The sequence below is a fragment of the Pelodiscus sinensis genome, chromosome 1, assembly GCF_052426305.1.
Source record: "Pelodiscus sinensis isolate ZL-2025 chromosome 1, ASM5242630v1, whole genome shotgun sequence".
NCBI classification, from domain to species: Eukaryota; Metazoa; Chordata; order Testudines; family Trionychidae; genus Pelodiscus; species Pelodiscus sinensis.
Window position 1 is genome coordinate 152,611,952 of NC_143052.1, and position 26,862 is coordinate 152,638,813.

General features: G+C 43.9%; 1 protein-coding gene across 7 annotated transcripts in view; it reads right to left on the reverse strand.

The window, feature by feature from the left end:
* GRAMD1C (GRAM domain containing 1C) overlaps window positions 1-26,862 on the reverse strand; it is a 90,976-nt gene that overhangs the window by 33,784 nt on the left and 30,330 nt on the right. For 5 of the 7 annotated variants that reach the window (XM_014577702.4, XM_075906497.2, XM_075906492.2 and 2 more), the window contains 4 exons: window positions 18,100-18,184; window positions 13,079-13,182; window positions 9,783-9,878; window positions 7,223-7,303 (listed from right to left, as the gene is read on the reverse strand). In XM_014577702.4, the coding sequence (XP_014433188.2) occupies window positions 7,223-7,303; window positions 9,783-9,878; window positions 13,079-13,182; window positions 18,100-18,184 (366 nt within the window). Of the gene's footprint in view, window positions 1-3,000; window positions 3,535-7,222; window positions 7,304-7,425; window positions 7,562-9,782; window positions 9,879-13,078; window positions 13,183-18,099; window positions 18,185-26,862 lie in introns of those variants that run through there. The other 2 variants (XM_089772548.1, XM_075906522.2) reach the window with 2 other exon arrangements.

A 26,862-nucleotide genomic window follows, 5' to 3' on the forward strand; every position in this document is an offset into this window, starting at 1 on the left:
TGAAAACTTGTGACTGACTTTTCCTTAATACAGGGGTGGGCAATAATTTTTAAAGTGGCTCCTGGCAGCCCTGGAATAGTGGGGCCTCGGGTGGAAGAGGTGGGGCCAGGAGACTTCTCTTGCTTCCCTGCCCACAGACTCTGATTGGCCTGGGGGTGAGGCAGTGCCTGAAGTCGTTGCCTCCCACCCTTGCCCTGTCAGGGGCGTGCAAGCGGCTAGAGAGAACCGCCAACTCTTTTAAAACAGCCGGCGGTTCCCTCTGGTGTTGTGCGCCCCTGGCGGGGTCGGGGGAGATTTCGCATGCTCCCCCACGTCTCGATTGCCTTGGGGGTGGGGAGAATAGCAGGGTGGCCGTAGGCTGGAGCAACCGGCTTGGCGCGCCAGATCCAGCCTGTGGAGGCCCTCTTGCCCACTCTTGCCTTAACATCACAGGTTACTCCCATTCCACCCCAACTCCCAAACTGCTGCCCAGAGCTGGCCTTTGGGGCACATGAAAACTATTAAGTCACAGTCCCTTGACTTGAGCCCCATCATTCAGGCTGCTGCTGATAGAGGTGGGGCATCGCAAATTCCCTGCCAGTGCAATTGCCTGCAGCTCATCTGGCTTCTTCGCTGAACCACCAACGTGACCCTTAGTGACAATGAAAGACAGCCCAGCAGCTTGAGAGTTGGAGTGGTCTAGTCAGAGACTGAGCACAAGGGACTGCTACATCTCAATCCCAGCTCTCAAGAGACTATCTTGGTGGCCTTTGTCAAGTCACATCTCTCTGTGCCTCAATTTCCCCATTTGCTTTGATCATGAGCTCCTCAGGACAGGAACTACCTCGCTCCATATGTTCATATAACACTTAGCACAATGGGTCTCTGATCTTATCTGAGTCTCTAGGGGGGCATCTAAACTGCACCGTTATTTCGAGATAACTAGCGGTATTTCAAAATAACAAAGCAAGCATCTACACAGCAATTCCATTATTTCGAAATAACTTCAAAACAACAGATGGCTTATTCTAAAATCTGTAAACCTCATTCGATTAGTATCAGAGGGGTAGCCGTGTTAGTCTGAATCTGCAAAAGCGACGAGGAGTCCTGTGGCACCTTATAGACTAACTGAAGTGTAGGAGCATAAGCTTTCGTGGGTCTGCATCTGACGAAGTGGGTCTTTGCCCACGAAAGCTTATGCTCCTACACTTCAGTTAGTCTATAAGGTGCCACAGGACTCCTCGTCGCTTTTGCTCATTCGATTAGGAATAATGCCTATTTCAAAATAAGGTGTGTGTAGATGTTCCACTGCTGCTATTTCAAAATAGCCCCTCACCAGCGCCATTCTAAGTTATTTCTCCTCAGTGCCTCCTGGGGCTCTAAATCGAGATAGCATATCTACACGAGGGAAGCCTGCCTCAGACTCATTTCGAGACTTCCCTGAAGTGTAACAGTGCTATTTCAAAATAAGCGTGCAGTGTAGACGTACCCTCCTAGGTGACACTTCAAAATAAATACTACTTAGAATCCAAGCACCTAAACAGTACGAGCGCCTTGGGTAAAATTTTCACAAGTGTTTAGGCGACACTCAGAACGGCCAACACCTTACTTCACTGTAGTTTCATTCACTTCCAAAGTGACTTAAAAACGGAACTCACTGAAAGGTTGCTAATTCAGAATAAGAGTGTTATAAAGGGGTTTGAGGCAACTGAATTCATCCACTTTATTTCACACCTACAAGTTAACTCACATTCACTTTTCTCAGTGTGCCTGTATAGTCCAACCCCTCACCTCATTTTTCAAAAGGGACTTAGAAGCTGAAGTCTCATTGCTGGATTCAGCTTTCCAAGTGCCTAAGTAACTTTTGAACATTGTTCTCTGTGCGCCCCATGCTCTTTATCCAAGCATATTGTTAGCACTCAGCTACAAATAAACCACATGCATACAACAATTTGAAAAAAAAAATATAAATGGTTTAAAATGCAACTAATGTATTAATGGCCACACTTAGGATTTCTTCACTTGTCATCAATGTTTCCTTGGACATTCTTAGAACAGAAGAATCAAACTGCTTCCCTCTCAAGATAGGGCACTAGAGTACAGTTTTTCTTTTCCCACATATATCTAGCTTTTCCCAGCTGCGTTCCCCTATGACTTTGAGTAAGTCACATAATAGTGCCTCAGTTTTCCCATGGAGCTCACATTTTACAAAGCACTGGGGTCTACTGATGGACAGGCCTATTTAAATTGCAAGTGATCACAGGTTAAATTTGTAAAATCCAGGACTCTCTGGTCCAGCAACATCTGTTGTCCAGTAGGACCACGGCTATTGCTGGGTCAGAGAGCCCTGGCTAGCCAGGCCCAGATCCTGGGTTAGTGGTGGAGCCGGCATGGTGACCTATTCTAGTGCTCTCAGGTATTCTCAAGAGGGTGAAGAAATAGAAAAGATCCTGACACTTAAACCCATATTCAAGTAAATAATCAGTATCAGAGTCCATTTTCTTGCTAAAGAAAGCGGGAAAGGCAGCAGGACTTTATGGATATGAAAGACGAGTGTCATTAATGGTCTCTAAAGAAGCTAGAAACTGTGTATCAGCCATGACATAGATCAATGGCTCGAACATTATGAAGTAATAGCATAAGAACAAATTTACAAGAAAAATCATTAAATGCCAGTGCATTAAATGCATTTTTAAAAGACACCACTCCCCTGCTTACCCAAAATGTAAGGTTTTGCTATAGTGACAGCAATTTAAAGATACAAAAAAAAGAGTAACACAAAAGCTCACATTTCATTTTTTATATTACTATTAGACTTTGAGACTTCCACAGATGCAGAATGTATTTGGAAGTTATATTAAAAATGCTCAGCTCCAACAACGCTTGATTTATTAAGGCTACCAGCAGATTTCGGATTATGAAAGCACGGTTAGTAAACGCATTTGCTCTGTGTTAAATATCTGTCCCCTCGTCGACAAAAAATAGCGAGAACCTTGTATTAACAATTCTCAAACTCCTCACCTACTCAAGCCAACTTCATATTGATGTTCAGTAAACTGACCACACCGTCAGAGAGAAAGAAAGAGACAGCAGCGTGTGCTTCTGGGGCTGTAGCTCTCTCCTTCATCAGCCGCACATAATTTCGCCCAAAGGGCAGAGCTGTCTGTGAAGCAGATGAGCCCAATGGGCTGCATTGGCTAATCAGCAAATCCAAACACTTAGAAGAACAATTCCCAGTCTGTGGCAGTTTGGTGGTAATCAAGGCCCAGTGGACCTTGAGCTGTCAACGTAAAGATGATCCCGCTGCTGAGTGGCAACACTTCTGGGGTGAGCCAGGCTGCTTACATTGTTGTGTGTTAAGGCAACCTTTGCCTTCCCCAAAGATGGACTGTGCTGCTCTTTCAAACCTGGTTCTCTGTCACTTCCTGCTTGGCAGTGTCAGCGCTGGGAGCACAAGTGGAAGTTGCGCTCGACTCCCAACCAGTTCGGAGGCCGCTCCCACTCAGGAAGTGCAGGCAAGCAGGGCTTGTTAAAGACACAGCCTGAGTTTCCGTGCAGCCACATTAAGCTGCACTGCCAGCTCAGCAGCAAGAGACAGACTTGCACTCATTTTGAGTTTTGCAACGCCCCTTCGGGCAGCATTTCATTTGCAAACTTGTCTAGAATCTCAGGGAGTGGCTGCAGAGGCTGCAGCTTTTGTCACTGAGAGCTCCGCTTGAAGCAGGTTATGCCACTGTTTGCTGCAATGCGAGCACAGCTCCCTGATGAGGCGTCTTCATTTAACCTTTTCACTGCTGTTCGTGCACACCCAGGCCACAGCAGGAGTTGTAACTGGAAAAGCCAGATGTACCAGGATGCCCAGCCCTACTGAAAGAGTCCTTGATGCACTTGCTACCTTTAACTTTTCAGTGCTGAAATACTGTAATTTGTTCATCCTAGTTTAACAGCCGGCACAATTTTGTCTTTATAGTTACAAAGCCACCACGCAAGTATATATGGATTTTGATCCTATACAAGGTTTTTCATCCACAGAGTTAAAAAAGTGGGATAAAACCAGTTTCACTGCTAATAAAATGTTTATATCACCTTACACAGTTTATTTTATGACAATTTACTAGAAAACCAAATTTGCAAAGGTGTTGAGCTTTTAAAAGATTAACCATACTATTTTTCATATCCCTCTCTCTCTCTCATAAATCACACTGCCTTAGTACACATGATGGGTGAGAAGATAACGGATGCATTTTAAAAAACTCTCAAGAACATTGCAGGATTAAAAGGTCTGATATTTCTAAAACTAGAAAATAAGTCTTGCATCATTGGAAAGAAAAGATTCTCGAGTCTTCTGTTTCTAGCTCTGATGGCTGATAACAGTGTTAAACAGGTCCAACATTAAATCTTGCCCGCCCTATGACTTAAGATAGTGCAACTTCAGGAATGAGAAAATTATCGGGGGGGGGAGGTGGTTTGGGGTTTTTTAGGGGCTGTTTAAAGCAGCTCACAAACATTAGACATTATTCAAGTATTGCTGGACTACTGGGCAAAATGCAGGTGCAAAGGTCAAGAGAAACAACTGCATGCAATTAGCTTATGACTCTTTTATATGAAAAACGGATAAACAAAATATATATTTAAGAATGGCAGAAAACATAGTCACATGTTACAATCCAACACTTGTGCTTGGTCTTGCATGCGGTTTAAGACACTGCTGTTCAATGTTTCAGAGTGAGCATGGGGATGCATTTTGCACACTTAAGGTTTGGATGAGACATTAAACAGAAGTTCTTTGTGTGTCTCTGCAGACTTTCAAGATAAAAGTTAATGTGTTCTGGTCACAGTTATGCAGGGGAGTAGGGAGGAGAGACAGGAAATTCCACGCTCCCTCACATATTCCAGCGTGCATCTTCACAGAGATAGTTAGAATCAGTCTGGGAGGATGCAGTCTCTGCTTCCTTCTTAGCTCTCCACAACCACACTAGCTGCTCAAAAGGGAGCAGGACAAAGAAACCTCTCCCACCCCCATCAGCACTGAGGAACTGATTGGCTGCAAGAGTGGCAGAGCGATTGCCCTGGTATGCGTGCCTCAGAAGCATCAAGAGGAATTCTAGCTACTTGACCCCACACCTATAAAGCTCTCTCCTGCCTGTGGCAATGAAATTGCCCTCAGGAGCAATCCTTCACCCAATAATGCTCAAAATAGTTAATTGACTAAACAAATTCAGAGAGGAAAATGAATCCAAAACTGCTAAGGAAGAAAACTTGCAGGAGTTGAAATGGAAACCTGAGCTGAAGAGTTATACTGATGCTAGAAATTAGAAGTACTTTTGCTGTGTTTGTTCAGGTTCTAATGACATACCTGACTAGATTTTGCTTTGCTCATTCTCCCTCAGCACAATACAAATGGATATTAATGACACCGAGGGACTACAAACTATGAAGCTATGGGACAAAGAAGCTACTAATATACATGTCAGTGTCTGTGAAACGTATTATATTACAGAGAGCTCAATAGTGACTCTGCATTTAGACAGCACATAATTTCTAAAATATTGACCAACTTGCTGAGGAAATGTTCAAAATGTTCCTTTTTGGACTCACGACAGGCGTAGGGTTTTAAAATGTTGCCACCACAGCTCTCTAGTGCCAAAGGGTTCCTTTTATTCAGCTTCCCTAGCTACCATGCCAAAATGAAAATTATGTTTCTCCTTTCTAGGGCACAAAGGGAAACATGCAGGTGCACAGCCTTCCCCTGTAATTGGCAGGGGCATAGAGCTCCTCCAGTAATAGGGTTTACAGATGGTTTAAATCAAAAATACCGAACACCCACCCACCCCCCAAAAAATGGGGAAAAAATTCTGTTGAGGAAAAAAGGGGGGAGGGACACCAAAGTTATTAAGGAAAAAAAGGAAAAAAAGAGGCGGCGCTACAAGACCAACCCTGCAGCACCCCAGCTGCTCTGCCCCAGGTGTCCGGATTCAGCCTGCTGGTGAAACTGACGCTGCTGGTCAGTTTCAGCAGTGGCTGAATCCCGTCGCCTGGGGCAAAGCAGCTGGGGTGCTGCCGGGTTGGTCCCGTAGCACCGCCCCTCGGCGCTGCGGGACCAACCCGGCAGCACCCCAGCTGCTCTGCCCCAGGGGTCCCCAAGTCAGCCGCTGCTGAAACAGATCAGCGGCTGATTCCAGGAAGCCCGGGGCAGAGCAGCTGGGGTCCTGCCGGGTTGGTCCCGCATCGCCGCCCTTTGGCGCTGTGAGGCCAACCCGGCAGCACTCCAGCTGCTCTGCCCCAGGCGTCCCCAAGAGCAGCTGGGGTGCTGCCGGGTTGGTCCCGCAGCCCCGAGGGGCAGCGCTACGAGACCAACCTGGCAGCACCCCAGCTGCTCTGCTCCCGGCTTCCCCCTAGCTGCTCTGCTCCCGGCTCCCCGATTCAGCTGCTGGTCAGTTTCAGCAGCAACTGAATGGGGGAAGCCTGCCCACTGCCCCAGCACTTCCGGGTTCCTGATGGTGCCGGACCATCAGGAGTCCCGGAGCATTGGATGCCAGACTAATGGAGTTTTACTGTATTTGCATTGACTCTTTGCAACAAACATTGACTCTTTGCTTTTCAGGGAGAAGCATAAAGTTAAGTATACACAAAAAGTTGAATCAAGCGAACTAGCAGCAGTTGCCAATATACACGTGTATGTAACTCAGCCTTCCTCTTTGTTCTTTCCATTCAGCTACTATGGAGCTGGTTGGGAGAGGGTTCAACCTAGTTTGCTTTTCTTGAAATTATATCAATTTGTTTTTCCAAATCTAAGCTGATTTGTTAAAAAAAGTTCTAGTCCTTATGGTCACAACGATTGCCTTACAAACATGAACCAAATATAAATCAAATCAGCAAATACCTGCCTGAGCTTACAAATAGACGGAAACAACAGCCCCAAAAGAGGTAGGAGCTGCTCTGCCATTCCAACCAAGTTGTTAACAACAGAAGTAATGACAACATTTTTACATGTAAAAACAAGATCTTTGACTGGAGTCTCATTCGGGAATCTGAAGTGGGTGTAGCTTGGGAGAGTATGAACACTTATCTCATGCCCCTGCATTTCAACTCTTGACTGAATTACTTCATTAAGAAACCATATCTGTTTCTAAAATCATTTAGCCTCCAGTGCAGGGCCAGTAATCCTTTACTTGACTTTTTTTTTTTTAAATAGTGTTGATCAGCTACATTAAAAACAAAAACAAAACTCTAAAAACCTTACCTTGTCCAGCAGTGCATTCTGCCACAAGCGGAATATACTGAGGTAGCTTCTATCTCTAGCACTGAAGGATGTGAAGAAAAACTGTATGGAAGATAGATGATTGTTTACATTTTTGAATTCCTATGGAATCCACATTGTACAGTTTCTAGAAGAAATAGCAGTCATTCTAAGATGTCCAGGGGAGAGTCAAACAACATACCTACCTTCAAAATCATGACTCCAGAGAAATGAATTAATACCTATGAGGCAGTCAGTATGATATACAGCTGTTGGAGATACTTACTGAAGAATGTACAAAGGGGTAGGTTCCCACTATCTATACATTACACAAAACATTTTTGTTGCTTTTTATGGCATCTGCACCTACTGCAATATAGAAAAAAAATGCTCTCTATATCTTTTATTTGCTCCCTTAGCCACTTTCTCCCACTCTACCTTCATCTTCATGTATGCCTGCAACTGTCTCACCCTCCTCCACTATACCCACTGTTCTCATGACTTTTTCTTGCTGATCTTCCCACCAAATCCCAGCACATCTTCCTTTGTTAAATCTGTTCTCTTGCTTTTTGCCTTCCTATTCACTGACACTCATTCCAGTTTTTTACATCTGTAACCTCAAGCACAGGGATGGAATTGTGTCCTTCACAGCAGATAAAAGCTAGTAAGATACATGGGACCCATTTTGCAACTGCAAAAGTCTTCCTTTAGTGTCAGCTATATTTGAATACACCCTGAATTGGAGCCTTCCTCCAAACCATCAACAGACTCCCAGGAGGCAACTATCACCCTGTTTTCATTCTAATAGTTTGAAAGGTTACTGAAAAACTGGTGATGAGCCAACTCCCTTCCCAGTCCAGACTGGGCAGGCTAATCTACTGCAATTTGCTCTTTGGAATGCCTTTGAAATTCACCCAGAAGCTACAGCTAGTGCAGAATGCAGCACCCAGGAGGCAGGGAGAAGCTCCTAATTATACCAAAACCCATTACAAAACAGCCCCATTAGCCTATAGCAACTGTCTTCCCAGGATACATTTCATTTACAAAGATTGCAGAACACCAAATTCAAATGCAAACCCCCCTCTGAAGAGGAAATCCTTTAAAATGGCCTCCTGTGGCCCTGTGTTTGTTATGTTCACTGATTCCACAGCAACTGTACTCAGACAACAAGTAAAAAGATGCTATTACTAGTTACTAGCTTGGAAAAGCCAATACAAAGCCACTCAGGGTTCTTTCTGGCCCTGGCCATCCTCATTAGTAATAAAGATTTTGCAACTGAAACTTAGCTTGATGTTACAAAATAGGCTTGAGAGGGGTAGCTGAGTTAGTCTGTAACAGAAAAAACTTAAAAAACAAATAGTCAGGTGACACTTTAAGTTTAACAAAACATGTCGATGGTATCATGAGCTTTCCTGGGCTCAAGCTACTCGGGTAGGGGAGGGATAGCCCAGTGGTTTGAGCATTGGCCTGCTAAACCCAGGGTTGTGAACTTAATCCGTGAGGGGGCCATTTAGGGATGTAGAGCAAATCTGCCAGGGATGGTACTTGGTCCTGCTGTGAGGGCAGGGGACTGGACTTGATGACCTCTCAAGGTCCCTTCCAGCTCTATGAGATGGTATATATCTCCACTTCTTCAGATAACCAGAGTGTTGGAAGTCCAGATCCAAGAATAAATAAGGGATCTGGTGTTGGTCATCTTCCTTTCCAAGTGCTAACTAATGGTTCTTATCAGCCTCTTTTAACTATTTAGTCTTGGAGAAGCTACTAGACTATTTGTTGTTTTTTAAGTTTTTCCTGTTACAGACTCACTCAGCTACTTCTCTGAAGCTTATCTACTCACTGTCTTTTTTTTCTTCCTCCCCCTTCAATTTTTTTTCCTCCTCCCCCCTCCCTCCTTCCCTTATTTATTCTTGGATCTGGGCTTCCCACTTCTGCAGATTATGAGAGAATTGGTTGTGCCTACAAAAGCTCATGATACCATCTACATGTTTTGTTAGTCTTTAAAATGCTACTAAAATAGGTTTGCACATCCTCTCCCGCAACTTTGCTGACAATGCAGTGCTAACCCAAGTAAACATCAGTAAACACTTGTTTTAGTCACCAAAGTTATCTGATCAGACTGTGATATACACTGTGTGTGGAAGAATTTTCTTTTTTTTAAAACAGCAGGTTTGCTGATCATAATTACAGTCTATATAAGCAGTTAGGAGAGTTGCCCAGGCCAGGAGCATACTGGCAATCAAAATAGGCCCAGGAAATGGGTTGAGTACGGCCTTCCCCATAATGTCACCCCTGCGTGCCCCTCAAGCCCCGCCCCCTGCGTCATGTCCGGCACGCAGTGCAGGTGGTGAGTCGGGGCTCTGCGTGCTGCATACTGCACAGACGCGGAGCCACTCGGAGTGAGGGGCAACAGCATGCGGACACAACGGCCCACTGGACGACGGCCCACCGGGAAATTCTCATTCTCCCGCCGGGCCAGTCTGCCCCGGCCCAGGCCAACAGGAATGAACAATGCTCCTCCCCAGGAATTATTGTTGAGAGAAAGGAAATGCTCGCTTTTCACCTTTTCACCTTCTGTTACAATTTGGATGGCATTTGGGATGAGCCGTGCAGTTTTCTCCTTTGTCATGAAAGTTATATCCTTCAAAGCAATAGAAATCTGAATAGGAATAGATACAAAAAACACAAAGTTATTAAATCCCAGAAATCCACAGGGCAGGTTATGATACATGCAAGAACTACTCAGCATCAAGCTATACCAAACAACTTAAATAAAGCATAGTGGACGCAGGGTGCAGGGCATAGCCACTGGGACCAGCCTTAAGCTCAAGCATAGCAAAGCTTTGTAATTTACAGCTCTGCCCAGCCCAGTAGGACGTTCTCATCCAGCACACCAGGATCAATTAGTGAGCAGACAACTGACTGCCTGCTTACCACTGCCACAGCAGGACTACAGGATGAAAGACACAAATCCTATCGTGGCAACAAGCTGGGCCCCACAAATCGAAATGCCAATTGTGGCTGCTTTGTGGGATAAGACATCTTTACTCCCTTCTGCTACTGCTATAATATCTCGTGACTGCTAACAGCCTGACAGATGGAGAACAGAGCATTTGAATGTTTCAATTTGTGTACATGGTGAATTCTTTGTCACGTGAAGTCTTTAACCTATGATGGAGGACTTTAGTAACTCAGCCAGAGGTTAAAGGTCTATTTCAGGAATGGGTGGGTGAAGTTCTGCAACATATAGGACAGGGCTATTCAACTTTAGAAGTCCCAGGGGCCACAACGATACTCACAACACATGCCAAGGGCCGCAACTTAAGTGTGGTTGCATATATATGCAAATGGTTTCTTTCACACTGACTTGCATGAATACAAAGATTAAGGCAAGACTACACAACATGCAGGCCCCATTTAAGTCAGTTCTGCTGATATTAATAAAATGCAATATTTACCTGATTTCCACCCATGTGACAGCACTTTTAATGAGCAATGACAGTCCAGGAATTTAACTACTAAACCGCATTCAACAGAAGACCATTATACTGACTCGCCATTGTGGAGCGTGTTTCCAGCGGAGGCCATGTTCAAAGGATCCCACCCGCGGGCTGCATATTGAGCCCCGGATAAACCCAAACCACCCCACGGGCCACAAACAAACGGGCTGAGGGCCGCATGCGGCCCACGAGCCACGTGTTGGGTAGCACTAGTGTAGGAGGTCAGATTAGATAATCACAATGATCCCTTCTGACCCGGAAGTCTACGAGTCTACAAACACAGCTGTGGAGTCTCCCAGTAGAGCTGTGGGGTGGCAGTGTGTACTCTGCACATTAGTACAGCGGACACTTGAACTGCAGTTGTCTAAAATGTTAAATAAGCATCTCCCCCAAGTATCCAAAAAAGAGCTTCCCTCTGATGAATCAGTAAGAGTTATGCTTGTTTCAGCTGGAAGCCATCTTGGCATACACACACAAGGATGGAAATCCAAATGGAAATGTCCCATCATGGTCTTTTGGCATGTCTTTTTAAACACTTCACCTCACTGCCAGTCCTTAGTGTAACTCCAGCATTGAGATCAGTGAAGTAACACTATGGGGGTATGTCTACACTACCCCGCTAGTTCGAACTAGCGGGGTAATGTATGCATACCGCACTTGCTAATGAAGCCCGGGATTTGAATTTCCCGGGCTTCATTAGCATAAGCAGGGAGCCGCCATTTTTAAATCCCCGCTGCTTCGAACCCCGTGCAGCGCGGCTACACGGGGCTCGAACTAGGTAGTTCGGACTAGGGTGCCTATTCCGAACTACCGGTACACCTCATTTCACGAGGAGTAACGGTAGTTCGGAATAGGAACCTAGTCCGAACTACCTAGTTCGAGCCCCGTGTAGCCGCGCTGCACGGGGTTCAAACAAGCGGGGATTTAAAAATGGCGGCTCCCCGCTTATGCTAATGAAGCCCGGGAAATTCAAATCCCGGGCTTCATTAGCAAGTGCGGTATGCATACATTACCCCGCTAGTTCGAACTAGCGGGGTAGTGTAGACATACCCTGGCTGAATTTGACTTCTCGGTGTAAAAGAATCATTATTTTGCACAAAACATTTCAACAGCTTTATACACGAAATACAGAAAACAGACTATTTATCACTTCCCAGCTTACTATGAAGAAAATGTTTGTGCAGGCAAGCCCACATCAGTAGCCAAACTAAACTGAAAATACGCAACACAGGGAATGCCAAAGTAAACCAGGTGAAAACAGATATAAGGGTATGGGGATCCATGCTCTCATAAAAGGACATTACAGGCAGTCCCCGGGTTACGTACAAGATAGGGACTATAAGTTTGTTCTTAAATTGAATTTGTATGTAAGTCGGAACTGGCTCCAGATTCAGCCGCTGCTGCTGAAACTGACCAGGGGCTGACTACAGGAAGCTGGAGGCAGAATTGTTCTGCCCCCAGCTTCCTGGAATCAGCCACTGATCAGTTTCAACAGCGGCTGAATCTCGAGCCTGGGACAGAACAGCTGGGCTGCCAGGTAGGTCCCTGTAGGACCAACCCGGCAGCACCCCAGCTGCTCTACCCCAGGGTCCACAACAAAAGCCTGGCCTGCGGGGGGGAGGGGGGCGCACTATCTGCGCCCCCCCCCCCCCAGCAGACCAGGGACACGGGGAGCAAAACCGCAGCGGCGGCGGGGTGCCGCGCCTCTGAGGCTTTGCTCTGGCAAAGCCTCAGAGGCGCGGCACCCCGCCGCCGCTGCGGTTTTGCTCCCCGTGTCCCTGGTCTGCTGGAGACGGTCCCCAGCAGACCAGGGGCACCCGGAGCAGCTTTTCTCGCCCCGGAGGTCGAGGTGGCGGGACCGCTGCGCTCTGGGCGGTCCCGCTGCCTGCGAGCTCCGGGGCGAGAAAGCTGCGTTCGTAAGTGCGGATCCGACATAAGTCGGATCCGCGTAACTCGGGGACTGCCGGTATATGGCAAAGTATCTTCACAAAGTATCTTTGTTTGGCAGAGGATTAAAGTCAAATTTTGAATGTGAGTGAAAAGGCGTATCAAGTATACATGGGAGGTACCTGCAAAAAAAATCAGATGTAATTATCCAAGATAGCGATAGACCCAATTTTGAACCGACCGACCTTAGTGTACTAATGACTTCCAGGCTGCTCATTGATTTTATTGTGTAACAGATATTTGTAACTCCAAGCATGACTGCAGGCTGCCTTTTGAAATACCAGCACCATTGTTTTACGATACCATCACCAAGGAGGATCCCTCCACCAAAAAGCTTCAGCTCTGATTCCCCAAAATGAAAAGGGATTAGAGATTTATTTTAAGAAAACCCATAATCAAATACACAACTTACTGTGGTCTCCCATCGGAAGATGTTGCTGTGGAAACAGAGCCAGTTTTCAGAGAGGTACAGGCGTCCCTGCAGCAGAATATCCTTCTGGAGAGCACAGGCATAATCTATATAAGAAGACAAAGACAAGTTTACTCACTCACTATAATTCAATACAACCAACCTTTTTTTTTTTCTGCAAACCCATGTGTCTCTGATTTAGAAATCAAAATTAGAGGAATATCTTTCACTACTCAAAGGAAAACTCCATAAAATTAAACTGATATTGGGTCAAATCCAGTTTACTTTATTTATGGCAAAGAGTCCTGTTAATCTCCTACTTCCCCAAGGCAATGGAACTACAGTATTTGGGTGAGCAAGGCCAGCAGACTTTGGACACCGTATGTCATCCTCTGTTTTCAGGTATGGGAAAAGGCCTGGCCATCAGTGAACTGCTGATTGATTTTCTTAGCAAAAACAGAATATTGGCATTGGACTCCATAAGTCAAGCTTCAGGTCACTTGAAAGTTGTAGCAGAATATAAAGGCAATGTTTTGTCTACTACTACAACCAATCACACATGGTACTGTCTATTTCTAGCATTTCTTAGATGAATCACTCTCCATTCCTTTAGATAATATCACAACCCACAAAGATAATTTAAAAATCCTTGAAATTAGTAGATATCCACATTCTGGCATGGACTCTTCAGCCAGAGGTCTTTTTAAATCAAGGTGATTTTTTAAAATTTATTTATTTTTATTAACTTTATGAAATGGCCTCTAGCTGCATACTGACTGTATCTTGAACTGTCCATTAATGGACCTTTATTATTGACAGCAAGGAGCTAATTTCTCTCTTTTCTGGTGTCCCTGTGATTTAAGGAGCAGAAAGATTCACCATTGAATCCTTCAGTAAGGGTATGTCTAGACTGCATCCCTCTGTTAGCAGAGGGATGCAGATTAGGCAGGTCGACATTGCAAATGAAGCAGGGATTTAAATATCCCGTGCCTGATTTGCATAAAAATGGCCACCGTGTTTTGCCGACTCAGCACTTTGTCGTCAAAAAGCGGCAGTCTAGAGGGGGATCTGTTGAGAAAGAAAGCCTTTTTCGACAGATCCCTTATGCCTTCTGCAAGGAGGTTTACAGGATCTGTCAAAAAAGGCTTTCTTTCTTGACAGATCCCCCTCTAGACTGCCACTTTTTGCCGACAAAGTGCTGAGTCAGCAAAACGTGGTGGCCATTTTTATGCAAATTAGGCACAGGATATTTAAATCCCTGCCTCATTTGCAATGTCAACCTGCCTAATCTTCATCCCTCTGCCGACAGAGGGATGCAGTCTAGACATATCCTAAGTGTGGGATTTTCATAAGTGCTAAGTACTGGCTTCAAAGCTCCTACTGAAGTACATAGGACAACATCAAGCCCTTTTGAAAATCCAACCCTAAGAATATAAATTCTGTATAATACTAAATTTGTTTTATACATTTGGGATGTTAATTAAATGCAGGAGGCCATGATTGTTACAGGGACATTGTGAGATGAAACTTGGGTCAAAATTTAGCTTTAGTACACAACAACAACTTTTACAAACGGAGGACCAATACAAATACTCCCTTGAATTTCCCCCCTAAATTCAAACGGAAACAATGTTTTCAAGCAAATTAAAATTACTCTGCAATATTTGCAACGCCAATACATGGGAAACTGAAAGCGGAACGGACAAGAAACAGTTAGAATAGGCCTAAAGAAATTCAGGTTAACAGACAGCATTGCAACTATTAAAGGGACACTCTCCAAATCAGTCTTCTAACAGAGTAATATTCAAATTCTGTGTCCTGACTTTTACATGAATTCCATCTTGAATCTTTTATTCATTTTTTGTTGTCCTTCTGTGTTTAAGAGAGTTTTTTTGGGCAGGTATAAGAACACCACCACCAAACACACTAGGACAATTGTCCACCCCATCTCCTTTCTCTTTATACACTTGCCAATCAGCTGCCTCTTTTGGTTACAGTTTTGCTGCTATTAGTAAACACATACTTTCTTGCAGAGCTTGGAGAAGATGGTACACATGGGATTCCCCTCAGAGTAGAGCATGAGCGTGATGCAAGTGATCAGCAACTGACTATATGTAATGGAATGTCAAAATGCACAAAATATGCAAACCGAAGATTGAGAATACACATTAATCCCAGTTCTAGTAACCCTCAAGCCTAATCGTAAAAATATGTGTAAAATGTTAAAGATGAAAACAAACTTTTAAAATAAACGGTGCTTTTAATTTATAGTATTGTACAGCTCTGGAATCAGACACTTTGTATAATCTTTATCTCTAATTTTCATAATTATAGGAATGTACAAGAGTAACTATGAAAAAGAAAAAACCATATTACTGTAGTTGCATTTCTGCTGATAATTAGTAAGTGATTTCTATCTTAAATATTTGTGGATAAACAATAACTAATGCAACTTGGGTTAAAATCCTCTATACCAAGAAAACAATAGTTTTAAGACTGAAGGTCAGAAAAGATTGTTTTTAAAGGCATGCTGCTCCCATGAGGGTAAAGAGTAATTACATAAAATAATGATTTTATTTGTTCTGACTGAGGAGGTTCTATATTGCTGGGGTTAGTCAATCAACAATTCTTTTCTTTAAATCCCAGAAACTATGCTTCGTAGAATTTGCTTAATCACTTTCTTAATCATCTCTATCAGAGAGTAATATAATAAACTCAAACTAGAAAATTACAAAGGGGTAACCATGTTAGTTTGTAACTTTAAAAACAAGAGATCCTGTGGCACCTTAGAGATTAACCAAAATATATAGGATCATGAGCCTTCGTGGGCAAAACTTTTCCAGTTCATCTGATGAAGTGGATTTTGCCCATGAGAGCTCATGATCCTATATTCTGGTTAGTCTCTAAGGTGCCACAAGCCCACTCGTTGTTTCTAAAGAAATAGATTTCTTATGTTTTACTGTGTATTGAACTCACTCCACAAGAATGTCCTATTTTTAACACAGAAGCACACTTGCTGGTATAGAATAACTTAATTTTCCACTCAGGCTTGAGAGGGATGTAAGGATTTAGCACATGACATCTTCCAAATGGGTGAAGGTTCTAATTTCTCTTTTCATTAAAGCACTTTGCTGCTTCTATGTAGACTGCGCTGTAGCCAACACCAAACATCTAGCAAGATTTTCTTGCTGGATTAAAGACTGCCTTTTTACTGCCACAGATAAGCCCTGAAAAAACATATTATTTTGGTATCAGAATATTTATCTCTGATAAAGTGTACTTATGAGGTGGGTCTCCAATGGTGCAGTCACATACTAGGGAGTGGTGACGTAGCAGCAGCAGCAGGCAGAGAGTCAAGAAGATAGCGTATCCAATGGGTTTTAAGTTCTCCATTTGGTAACATCTGTCAGAGTGGGAAGACAGGGCTAAAAATCGGTGTTTCAGTGCCTTTGGGAATGTACAACAGTTGCCTGCTGGCTAGCATCACATGACCTCAAGAAACAGTTAAGGTTTTTACCTGCAAGTGCCTCTTTATCCATCTTAGAGGTGCATTCATCCTTCAGAAAGACACTGCTGGTTATGCTGCATTTCTTGTTTAGTCTTTCCTAAGTTTGGTGGTATAGTTCTCTTTCTTGTTCACTACCCGGCCTCAAAGCAAAGCAAGTTTAGCAATACACTTGACAGGCCATGACTTTGAGGAGAGGTAGTTTCCCCTTTACTTCCCCTACCACTGAGGTTCTGGTTCGCTTTCATTTACGAACTGGCTCGGACAAATTATGCTTTTCATAAACCATTTTCCAGATAAGCTACCTGACATAAGTGCCATGGCATATCACCTTTCACGGGATATGCCTTCATATTAGACATCTGCCTTATTCCTTTAAAAGAGCACAACAGGAAGAAGATACAGCTCTGTGCTGCCAGTCTCTTTCTCTCCTCCCTGCTCCATGGGCTATTTACTGCTTCGGAAAGAAGGGCATCCCAGTTCTTCTCCCTTGAAACCCTGGCCTTCATAAAAGCAGACTCCTTTGCAAAGGAAAAGCTTTCAGGAGAGCCTCTGTGTTACTATCCTCTGTGCTACTGCTACTTTTTCATGAGTGGCAAAATCCCTACTGGCAGTGGTGTATGCGTGTCAGAAACAGGACTCATGCAATGACAACAATGAGGAATGTTTCTAGGACTTTATCTCCTGCGGAAGCTAGACAATACAACTGGACTGGTAGGCATCACTAACACTGTGTTCAACTCCCTGCCAGCCTGAAAAAGGGTTGCACTTTGACCCATTTTTAAAAATGATTCACTTAATCCCTGTGTCACCTTAATGGGCAATATGATTTTTTTTAGGTGCCATTTATTGAGACTCCTTTCAAGGGAGCTTGAGTTTTAACCCTCTCTCCTCCATTAAACCTAGTTAACCTTTGCTAAGTTCCGTTTTTAAAAATTCTGCCCTTCACCTCCCTCTCAGTAAACACCATTAAGTGTCAAAAGCAGCAATATGTGACAGTTCACCAGCGGCACTGCCCATGCCAGAAAAGTGTCCAGTGGCACAAATAAATATTCTAACACTGCTCTTTCCCCACACTCTCCAAGCCCTTTCTGAGCCTGTCTACTCAATATGCTGTCCTAGCACATCCAGCTCAGGATGGCCTAGCCTCTCTTTTCTCCTCAGAACCACCTGTGGCGGGTGATAACTTACGTATGTACCATTGCCAATAGGTATTTTGCCAAGTCCAGGAAGGGTAGGAGAAGTGACCTTAAGAGACTTCACATTACCTTATCCAGAAGAGCTGGATGGAGGCTTTCCTCCAATACAGGAGTATACTTTCAAGAAGGTCCAGGGTTACAGGATGAAGAAGTGTGAAGCTTTTCTTTGAGAAGCCATTTGCTGCTAGTGCACATAAGAGGGAGGAGCAAAACAGACTCCCCCTGCTTTCACTGAAGTCCTTTGGCTTACAAATATCTGCTGCTGCAACGTTGGGCATTATCACCAACAATAGAGTTTTGTGGGTTTCTTCACATCTTACCTACTATGAGCCTCTCCAGATCTGGCAGATGTGAAAACTGTCTTTTAAACTCCTCACTCCTATATTTATAAGTGGAACTCGATATCTGCAACAATAAAAGGTGAAAGGTTAAATGTAAGTGTTATTTTCAGCTATCAACTGTCTTCATACCGTCAGGAAACTAGGGTTATAGAGCAGAGAAAATAAACACCAGAAGGCTGGAAAAAAGAATAGACAGCATCTAAATGTATTTATCACTGTCATTAGTCTATCAGGGTACGTCTACACTGTGCAGCTATTTTATTCCAAAATAGCTATGCAGTGTAGACGTACCCTGATAGACTAATGACAGTGATAAATAACGCTGTGTCTACACAAGCCGCACATTATTTCGAAATATTTTTCGAAATAACAGGCGCGCTATTTTGCCATCCTGATAAACCTTGTTCATGAGGGATAATGAATGGCTCAGAATAGCACATTATTTTGAAATTTGGTGCTGTGTAGATGCACCAAATTTCAAAATAAGCTATTTCAAAATAGATTTGAAATAAAATACACAATTTGCAGAACACAAATTGTGTATCTTATTTTGAGTTTAGGGTGCTTTTCAGACTCACCCTCATATAAAACTATGCTGCTGTAAACTACAATTCCAAATTGAAATATCAGATCTGTTATATACAGCAATATTGCTAGTAACACAGCTGCACAATAGGATTTTTTGCTACTTCCTGTAATTAAACTAGCAGACTGGTGACTCTAAAGACTGAAGTCCATAAAACAGGTACCAGCATCAGCAACACAACATTCCCAATCCTGCTCTACCTGTACGATTTACTCTTTATTTAAAGGGACTACTTTTAGGGGTAACAGGATTCCGTTAAAACTATGGTCCACACTAAGGATGTTAAGAGGTGGGTAAGTGGATAATTGTATAGTCAATACAATTTGTCTCAACTACATGATTAGTCGACAAGGGAAGGTGCTCAGAAGGAGCTCCCTCCATGCTGACAGAGGCAGTAGCTCAGGGCAGGGGGAGCAGGCAGCACCACAGAGATGGTGCTGGGGGGGAACTGGCTTTTAAGCCAGCTTCCCCCAGCACTGGCTCCTGCTTCCCCCCTCCTTGCTGCCTCTGATACAGAGGCAGCAAGTTGGGGGGAATGTAAGTAGCTGACTAGGCTTATCAGATAGTCGACTAATTGACTACTTACTCTTCTACATCCCTAGGGCATGTCTATTCTAGAGAGTTATTTCAAAATAACTTCCCTTATTTCAAACTAACAAGCAGAGCGTATATACTACCAAGACCTTTATTTTGAAAAAAGGGGCTGGTTATTTAGATACAACACCACCTGCTTTCCCTGGGGAATAAGCTTATTTCGGGAGCTATTATTTCCTAGCGTAGACGTGCCCTTACAGTGCTGCAGTGTGTATCACTGTAGCACTTAATGAAGACACTACCTACGCTGATGGGAGAACTTCTCCCACTGACGTAGTTAATCACCTCCCCAAGAGGAGTTAGCTATGCAGATGGGAGAAGCCGTTCTGTTGATATATCACTGCCTAGACTGGTGGTTAAGGCTGGCACGACTACGTCCCTCAGGCATGTGGATTTTCCCTGAGTGACATAGCTATGTGAACATAAGTCTGTAGTGAAGACAAAGCCTTAACTACTCTGCTGAGGCTGCCAAAAAGGAGCCTATTGGAACGAACCATGTTGGGTTTTGCAATATTGGACCTAAACTTCATTAATACATAAAGAATTTTGGAACATCTTCAGTATAAAATGATATTATAGAAACAAATTCTAATCTAGTCATCTAGACTAACTCAAATCACCTTGCTGTTCACATAAACTAAATCGCTGCTGTACAAATCCTCATGTTTTAGCCACATTACAACTGAAAGAGGAAGAACTCACCTCCCAGTGTCTCAACAATGATATCTAAACATACCATAAAAGCTCCATTAGATCTAGTGGGTGAAACTTTTTTTGTTTAAAAGAGATGTAAGCAACAACTGGCCATCTCTTGGCATCCCCCCAAACCTGAATTAGGTCCCCGATCTCCGCACTGAATCAGGCAGGCTCCTGGGAGCTGGCAGACTGGTCCTGGGGAGCAGTGGAGGGCTGGCTAACACTGGCTGCCTGGCTCACGCTGGGACCACTGGGTCAGGTGCAGCGACTGCTGGCTCTGGGCTGGCAGGCTAGGAATAGCAATTGCAAAATTGGCGCTATTCCTTGTGGAATGAGATTTACCAATTTCGAAATAAGCCCTCCATTATTTCAATTTAATTTCGAAATAGCGGTTTGGCTGTGTAGATGCTGGTAAAGTTATTTTGAAATAACAGCTGTTGAAATAACTTTGCTATGTAGACATACCCTTATTGTTCTACTTTCAAAGGATATGGAGAACTATCAGTCAATCTCTACCCTCTTTAACGGGAATTACTTCCTCTATTTGAACAAAACTATCAGTCTTCTTTTCTCAAAACTAAACATGTCCAGTTTTTTTAATGGTTACTTATAGGTCAGGATTTCTAAACATTTTATCATTTTTATTGCTCTCTTCTGGCCTTTCTCCACCTTGTTGACTCATATTTAATTTGTGATCCACTATAGTCACTAGATCCTTTTCAGCAGCACTATCACCCAATCAGTTATTCCCCATTTTGTAGCTGTGAATTTTGATTTTTTTTCCCTTCCAAAGTGAAGGAAGCCTCACATAACCTTAGATTTTAACATTCTCATCTGGGACTTCTGATGCATACTACCAGAACTGATGACCCTGTGTAAATCACTGACTGTCTGCCCATGGGCAGCAAGTTGTATGGGCTCGTGGTGCCCATGCTCCACCAATATTTGGAGCTGGAGTGGGCCCCGGCCTCCCCCCACGTGTCCTCCTACCCTGGCCCCAGAGTGTCTCTCCCTCAGCCCCGGCCCTAGCCCCACCATGCACAACCTTCACTGAGCTCCCCCTTGCCAGCTGCTGCTGCCATGCACAGCGTGTTCAAACCGGTGGGCGGGGAGACGCCCGGGTGTGACGTAACATCACGGCCTGGGATTTTAAAACTGCTGGGTGCTGCGTTGTGGGTTCGGAGTTCAGGGACGGAGCGCAGACTCCGGCCCCACAAAGCGGAAGGCAAAAGGTAGGGGAGGGGGAGGGCTGAAAGAGGAAGAGGCTTGTGTGGAGGGGGAAGGGAAGGGAGAAAACTAGGGGAAGGGCTGGGAGAGGAAGGGGCATGTACGGAGGAGGAGGGGAGTGGGGGAAGAGAGGGGAAGGCACCAAAGGGACAGGGTAGAGGAGAGACAAATGCCAGAGGGCCAAGTGGAGACAATGAGGAAAAAGGCAGGAGGGGAGGTGTCAGTGGGAGGGAGAAAGGGTGATGCTGGGAGAGGAGAGGGTAAGGGCATTGGAGGCTGGAGGAGGAGGTGCAAGGAGAAGGCTTGAAAGAAGGGGTGGACATGAGGAAGGCCGGGATGGAGCTAGTCATGTGAGAGGGCACAGTGGCATGAGGGGAACAGGGGCAGAGGGTGGTGAGGGGGTGGGCATCAGGGAAAAAGAGGGCAAAGGGGGCGGGGCAGTGAGGGAATGGGGAGACACCAGGAAGGTGCAGGAGTAAGAGAAGGTGTAGGTGGCAGGAGATTCTGGGGGTGAAGCAGAAGGACAGACACCTGCAGGGGAGGATCCAGCACCAAAGGAGAGAGGCAGGGCAGGTTTGTAGCGGGAGGTGTTAGAATACAGGATGAGAGGGGTAGCTCACGTGATCAAAGTGGGGCTACTGAAGGAGTGGGCACAAGGGCGAGAGAAGGGCTGGAGTCAGGACAGCAGAGGAGGGTGAGGAGTTGGGGGGGCAGCAGGCACCAGGGGAGCTGATGGAACAAGGGGAGGAGACATGGCAGCAAAGAGAAAAGGTAAAGATTTAAAAATATTTATTAATAACTTGGGTGCATAGTGGCACATCCAAACAAGCCACATGAACTCAGTAGTGGTGCACAACACAAAATTCATTTTGCTCATGGGAGGAAACTCTTAGGCTGTGTCTACACTGGTGGTTTCTTCCACATGAACATCTTGTACAAGAGTTTTTGTGTAAGAAGTCTTGTGCAAGAACACGTCCACACTGCCATGTGCGAGCTGTGCTTTTGCACAAAAGCATCTATGGCAGTGTGGACGTTCTCTAGCCCAAGAAAGCACCGATGGCTATTTTAGCCAAAAGAGTTTCTTGCGCAAGAAATCCCTGCCGAGCATCCGCACTGCCCTCTTGTGTAAGAGCTTACACCTGTTAGAAAAGAGCGTAGCTCTTGCGCAAGATGCTCTCTCTTACCACGCCGTACTGTAAATTTCCTTGTGCAAGAGCAGGTGGGCAGCGTGGATGCTCTATGGGTTCTTGCACAAGAACGGCTGTACTTATGCAAAAAGCCGCGAGTGTAGACAGTCTTAGAGGGAACACTTCTCCCAGGCTCTCTGCCCCCAAGTTAATGTTATACACATTAGGCTAATGCCACTCCAGGATAGTTCCATGAGGGGGGTTTGGTGGAGGCCAAACTAATCCCTGTTGGTAGGAGGATGGTGGGAAAAGCCCTTTGAGAGGGGTGACATGACACCTTTTACTTCTGGTCATGTGTCCATCTTCCCCCGAGCATGTTACCTCCAGAGGCGTGGCTAACGGGGGAGGCGCAGGGGTTGGAGTGTGGCTAACAGAGGCCAGGGGGCGTGGCTAATGGGGCACCACCAAAAATTATACAAACCTGCCACCTATGTGTCTGCCAATGCACGGAACTCAAGTTCTTTAGTTAAAGTGACAAGGAAATAGGTACTATGAGGTGACAAATCCTCATAAGATAGCAAATTCTCTTTTTCTCATTTAGCCAACTGTATTTTTTAATCAGATTATTTAAAAAAAATAATCAGAAATGTTACAAATACCACCTAAAATAACTCCAAATGAAAGGAATTAAAATATTTTTTCCATCTGTTGACTGATGAGAGAACTTCTCCCACTGATGTAGTTTATCACCTCTCCACGAGAAGATATAGCTACGCTGATGGAAGAAGCCCTCCTGTTGACATATCACTGCCTACACTTTGGGTATAGCCACCACCTCGAGTTGATGAGCAGTTTTCATACAATAAGAGGGGAGAAAAATGAAAAAGATATGATTTGTAAATCAGAAGAATTAGCAGGGGAACTAATCGGCAGACAAGCACAGGAAGCTATATTTAAATAGGGTCTGGGTGTTATAAAATTCATGAGTTGTATAATTTGAGAATGTCATGGAAATTGTAAATATTAACATTGTTACAATATTCAGGGGCTGTTGCCAGAGAATTTGGCGTACGTACTACAGCATACATGCTTTTAATTCACTATTTGAAACCAGCCACATTTTGTGAAAGTGTCTCTTTAAAGGTTTTATCCAAAAGATTCAGAGTGAACTTCAAAGAACTCAGTTTGTCAGCCTCAGAAGCTTGGGGGCCTGAGTCAACCCAGCTGAGATTTCTATGGTTTCAGGGAGTCTAGGGATTTCAAACTTGATGCTTAAACACTATAATTTACACTTGTGATGATAGCACACTAGTACACACACAAATGTATTTACAGTCCAATACAGTAAATTAGATGCAGATAATCATACTATAAGCGCTCTCACACTGGCTTCAGCACTGATTTAGGGAACCCAAGAGGAAAGAGACATAATGTCTCTAAATAATATGTGAGAGAGAAAAGAGCTATGCAAAATCTAGGCAGTGGGAAAAGGTGATCAGGAAGAGGAGACAGTATGAATGTGTTTATGGAAGCCCTAATGCCTGACTCAACCTAGGCAACAGAAGTGAGAATCAAAACTCTAGGGAGTCTCCTGAATCTAAACACTAAGCAACCTCAGTCTCGAGGGCATTAAACCTGTTGTGTCTATATTCCTTACCTGAGGACCTTTTGGTAGCATATGAAATCATGTCTGTTTGTGCAACCTTTCGAACAGAGGACAACATGAAATCATCCTGCTCCTTTGCACACTAAGCTTTCAGACAGCTAGGAAAAAACAGCTCTGACTTCTTATCTAATCAGTCCAGTTCCACTGAAAGGAATTCAGACATTGACCTTTCTGAACCTTCTCTATTACTTGCTTTGTATGGCCACTGGTTCACATTCCTAGGGCTAGAATTAAGTGTTGACTTTCCAGCCATCCCGGTCTTTGAAACCAGAAGGGCAAGTTGTGCTGGAAGACAAATAGAACACATTTCCAGACACCTGGCATAAAATGGCTGATGCTCTTTGATACCATGATAATACAAATAAATGAATAACATAGAAAAATGGTAATAAAATATTCCTAACACCTTTCAGCGTCTCCAAGAACAACACCTCGTATTTCTCCATGACTATATGATATTTTTGTTCTATAAGCCTAAGTGTACTGAAATTTAGGATAGGCTTTCATTTTGGGCTACATGAGATGTCACAGAGGATATGCAGAGGACAGGCAAGGAGTAAAAGAAATCACTAGCCTTTAGTACAGGAAGTAGATGTCTCAATATTAGCATTATTGAGTATTTCTCACAATTTAATTATGTCCTTATACATGCAAGATCATGCAAGGCCACACCAGGACAATACTATGCTGAAACTAGATAGCTATATGTGGGGAGAATCTGTGAAAAACTATGCACTACCATATCACCAATCGTCTTATTCATTTTTGCAAGTATTAAAAATACATCATGGTAATGGTAGGCTAAGTAATGAAGCCTAATTTATGAAATGTTGCTAATTATATAAATGGCCTTAAGTAGGCCATGCAATTTGTGAAAAAATAGCAGCAAAGGTAAACAAGGTACCTCCAGCATTCCTGAACTGAAGTATTACGGAAGAAACTGTTACTTAAGTACACAGTATCTTTAGGAAACACCCATCCCTTACTTCTGCCTATCCCCTCCCCGCCCCGCCAAAACTTTAGTTCTGTTTCTTTGCTTTGATTCTGTCCCCAAGCTGGGGCAATGGGGCGTTGGCGGGTTCAGGCTTCGGTCCCCTATGTAAGGATTTCTGTTGCAAGAAGGGGGTTGTGGTGCAATGAATTTTGAGAACCACTAGTCTATTGCATTTGCCTTTTTTGTTGGCTTCAGTGTCTCAGAGCAGGAAGGATAAACCGCATCACAGATTAGTTGACATCCTGTGTTCTCGAGATTTTATTTTACAGATATGAATGGAAATATAAATAGCTATGAACAAAATTATGGCTTCACAAGTGGTGACATAGCGCTCGCACATATCCTGAGCTCAATCACAGACCCTCACACCTTCCAAGAGTGGTTTTGGATCTTAGCATTAACGCCTGCTAAGTATTGAGGGCAGCACTTCGAGTCCCAGTGCTATGCAAAGCCCTCAGGTTGTCAGCCTGAGATATTCATTGCTTATAGCCATTAACTTCACTTAGCCCCCATGTTACAATCAGCAAAGCCTGTCTTTTCATTTCTACTCCCTGTGTTTACAGCCAAGCGGTTCTGAGCCACCTCATCTCGGCTTCATTCCACCAATGCAGATTCTTCAAGGTAGAAGAGTAGAAGGAACAGAGCGCTGAAGTCAGACTGCAGGTTGGAAGTAAATATCATCTGGAGCAGTCTATTTTGAGAAAACTGGGCCGAAGAAACAAAAGTAGAGACCAGATGTGTGCACCATTTCTGAGGGATAGTGAAGTGCAGGTTAACTGTTTTCATCTGGAATTTCTGGACATTGTCTATCAGATAAAATTCAGAAACACCACTTAGATTACAATCAAACAGCATTTACCATACCACGCAAATATCCCCTGAAAACTTACCCGATTTCTGTTTAGTTTCTTCCTGTTCAAACTTCTCTCACTTCAGCTCCCAGAGGATGAGAGGTCTATCCCTAAGTCTTTCAGAATCACTGCTTCCTAGGATAAAGTCCTCCCAGCATGCACGGCCCGCATTCTTTGTTCCTAGATATACGACCTTACATTTGCTAATACTGAAACGTGTTATTTGCTTGTATCAGGTTTAACAAACAATCCAGATTGCTCCATATCACTGGTCTGTCCTCTTCATTATTTACCACTCTCCTACTCTGTGTAATTCACAAATTTTATTAGTAATGATTTTATGTTTTCTTCCAGGTGTTTGATTAAAAAAAAAAAGTTAAACAACATAAGGTGAAGATCCCACAGAAAACCTATCCACTCGCTGATTTTTCCCCATTTACAATTACAGGCAGTCCCCGGGTTACATGGATCCAACTTACATCGGATCCCTACTTACAAACGGGGTGAGGCAAGCCCGCACTAGCTGCTTCCCCCCAGCAGACCAGGGAGACGCGGAGCGGCTTTTCTCAGCAGACACCTCAGCTTGAGAATAAAGGACTGAGGGAAGTGAGGTGTGGGAGAATAAAACTGAGCTCTGGAGAAATGTTTGGCTAGAGTTTCCCCTACAATATGTACCAGTTCCGACTTACATACAAATTCAACTTAAGAACAAACCTACAGTCCCTATCTTGTGCGTAACCCGGGGACGGCCTGTACATTTCAAGAGCCATCATTCAGCAATTTTTAATCCATTTAATGTGTGCCTTATTGATTTTTTATTGTTCCAGGTACTTAACATGTCATGGAGTGCAAGGCTCTACATTAGTATACCTTAAAGCCTATGTTGAGGTAATATATTTAATCGACCACATCTGTAATTTAGTTTAAAAAAAATCAAGTTAGTTTAACAACATTTATTTTTCATAAACCCACATTGGTTGGCATTAATTAGGTTATCTTCC